Here is a 2,882-nt window from a genome sequence, read left to right as displayed (position 1 = left end):
CTAGGATTTAAAATTTAGAATTAAAGGGTTTTGTACTTATTTGGTCTATGTTGTGTTATGGATAATATGCTATGGATAAAGATCTAACCAAATTTATGTATGTATATTTTGTATGAATAAACACAAGTAACTATCTATTAACAATACTGCAATTGATTATCCACTTATAATTGAACAAATGTTCAACGACTGATGGATACTGTATAATCTAAAAATTCATAAAAAATATAGCAATATGTATCTTAAAATGTAGAAAATATATAATCATAACATATTTTATATAAATAAATAGAAAATTTGTTTTATGATAACAAATAAATATATTTTACTTTGTTAAAGTGTTAACAACAAAAAAAAGAGAAAAAGAGAGAAAAGAAGGAGAGAAAGAGAGGTAAGTTGTTAGTAAATGCAAAAATGTAAAAGGAAAGTGGACACATAAGCAAAAAAACTTAGGAAAGTATACCATGAGTGGAAAGTGGGTTTTTGTGACAATACTTTAGGAGAAAGTGGGTTTTTATGACATTTGCCCTTTAAACATCTGTTGTTTTTTCCTATTTGTAAGAAAATCAATATTTATTACAAATATTTTGAATCTGTAATAGTTTGTCATTGTGAAACTGGTTATGATTTTTAGAGTACTCATCGCATGCATGCATGGACAAATTTATCGTCTTAAGCAGTTTGAGACTGAAAGACTAATGTCAAACACCACCTGAACAATGATATAAGACACCAGTGTGTTACGATCGTATTTTCTTTGCAAAATTTGAATATTTTACATAGATTAATAAATAACTAATTCTTAACAATACATGCAATCATTTTCCCATACTAATTTCGTTTTCCACATTCAAGAGTCAATAGTAATTTAATTTATGTTTTCATTTTATAAAAAAATCATAAATCTTTTCTTTTTTTTTGAACAAACAACCAAAAAAAAATCATAAATAATTATTATAAATTTCTAGATAAAAGATAAATTATTGTGTAATAAAAAAACCAAAATTATGAGTGGCCAGATTTTTTGATATATTCAAAGGAAATCTAGTGTGATATGAGAAAATTCACTTCTTTCTTTTTATCTTTGATTTTTCATCAAATTAATGTTATATGTAAACAGTGTTTCTCAGAATTGGCTCTTCCAAACTATTAAATCTAAAAAGGCTGTTAATAAAAAGGATAATTTACCTGTGATTTCCGGTTTTATTGACTTATTGTGAGTTATGAAAAATATATATTAAGCATATAAAACTCACAATACGTCAATACAAAATTTCATCAAACAGCTGTACCCATTTTTGTCCAATGACATATCTACAGTCTTATGAAAAGTCTCAACCGTTCTTCATCAGTTCTGCTACGAATACAAATGTAGCTCCAATTTATATAACAAATCAAGAAAAGTAATAAAAACCACGACATACAATAAATATATATATATATATATATATATATATATATTTTATAAAATAAAATTGTTAGCAGTAAAACTGGACCATAAGATAATGCATAAAAATTCTCACATTATTATCCAGATAATATTATTTATTGAGCTCTAAATCGTCTGTCTCAAACACTCAAACCCTCATCACTTATCAAATGTAAATGCTATTGCAAATCGTGTCTCCGTATGATTACTCTTTGACCTTTAAATATAATAAATACTTTCTCAAACTATACCAAAATAAAAATTAAAAAAAATCTATAATGTTACAGTATCAATATCACATCTACTAATATCTGATACGCATTTATTTCAATTTCTTGAGTGACCTTTACGATAGATTCCTACTCATGTTTCACAATTTTTTTCTTTGATCCAACTCTTAAATTTGACATTCACCACTTCTTTTTTTTAGTTTTCGTCGGTTCTTCTAAATATGTTAAAACCCTTTAAAAAAAAAACTAAAATTAAAAGAGTATTAGTGCAAGACCAATAAGCAGTTGCATGGACCCTGATTGATTCATTACCGCTAAATACTTCTGCCTTCCTATTTATACCACTCTCTTCTTCTTCTTTAGTTTCATCACACACCAAAACTACTCACATCTCCGTTTTGACGAAAACACCCTTTTGCTTCTCTCTCTCTCTATCTCTATCTCCTTTACATGTTGTGATTTGCTTTGCTTCACAACATGGGCGTTTTAATAATCTCGGTTCTTGTGGTTCAGCTCCTAGTGTTTTCCGTTTGCGTTCAAGGCGGCTACCATCGTCGAGGCGGCCACCATCCCGGTGGCCACATGGGACCTTGGACCAATGCTCATGCCACTTTTTACGGCGGCGGTGATGCTTCCGGGACTATGGGTACCTCATCGATATCTCCAATAAAAATTTCGTTTCATTTATTACTTGGATCACAGTAATCACCCTCTTATTAACATGCAAACAATTATTACGGCTAATCATGAAAATATTTACAAGATACTATATTATATAAACAAAACTCGATTTTAAATCTAAATTTGTACGCTTACACTTACACATTAAATTTTTCCATTTTCATAGCCCAAAAAAAAAAAATGTCCATGTTAATGATTAGAAACATTAATTTAGCCTAATGGAACTAAATTAGGTGGAGCGTGCGGGTACGGGAATCTATACAGCCAAGGTTACGGACTAGAGACGGCGGCGCTGAGCACGTCGTTATTCGATCAGGGACTAAGCTGTGGAGCGTGTTTCGAGCTGATGTGTGTCAACGATCCTCAATGGTGCATAAAAGGCCGATCCATTGTGGTCACCGCCACTAACTTTTGTCCTCCTGGTGGTGCATGCGACCCTCCCAACCACCATTTCGATCTTTCTCAGCCGATCTACGAGAAAATTGCTCTGTACAAGTCCGGAATCATTCCTGTTATGTACAGAAGGTACTAATTCTATTTAA

The 2,882-nt window shown here is 30.9% G+C and overlaps 1 protein-coding gene across 1 annotated transcript in view; it reads left to right on the top strand.

The window, feature by feature from the left end:
* The window catches only part of LOC104780137 (expansin-A5), a 2,574-nt gene continuing 1,699 nt past the window's right edge, over positions 2,008 to 2,882 (top strand). Inside the window, exons 1-2 of the mRNA XM_010504610.1 lie at positions 2,008 to 2,305; positions 2,574 to 2,865. Coding sequence (XP_010502912.1) covers positions 2,137 to 2,305; positions 2,574 to 2,865 — 461 coding nt within the window. The 5' untranslated portion in view covers positions 2,008 to 2,136. The remainder of the gene's footprint in view (positions 2,306 to 2,573; positions 2,866 to 2,882) is intronic.

The sequence above is a fragment of the Camelina sativa genome, chromosome 4 (assembly GCF_000633955.1).
Source record: "Camelina sativa cultivar DH55 chromosome 4, Cs, whole genome shotgun sequence".
In the NCBI taxonomy this organism is placed as follows: Eukaryota; Viridiplantae; Streptophyta; class Magnoliopsida; order Brassicales; family Brassicaceae; genus Camelina; species Camelina sativa.
This window is presented reverse-complemented; position numbering and strand designations above follow the sequence as displayed.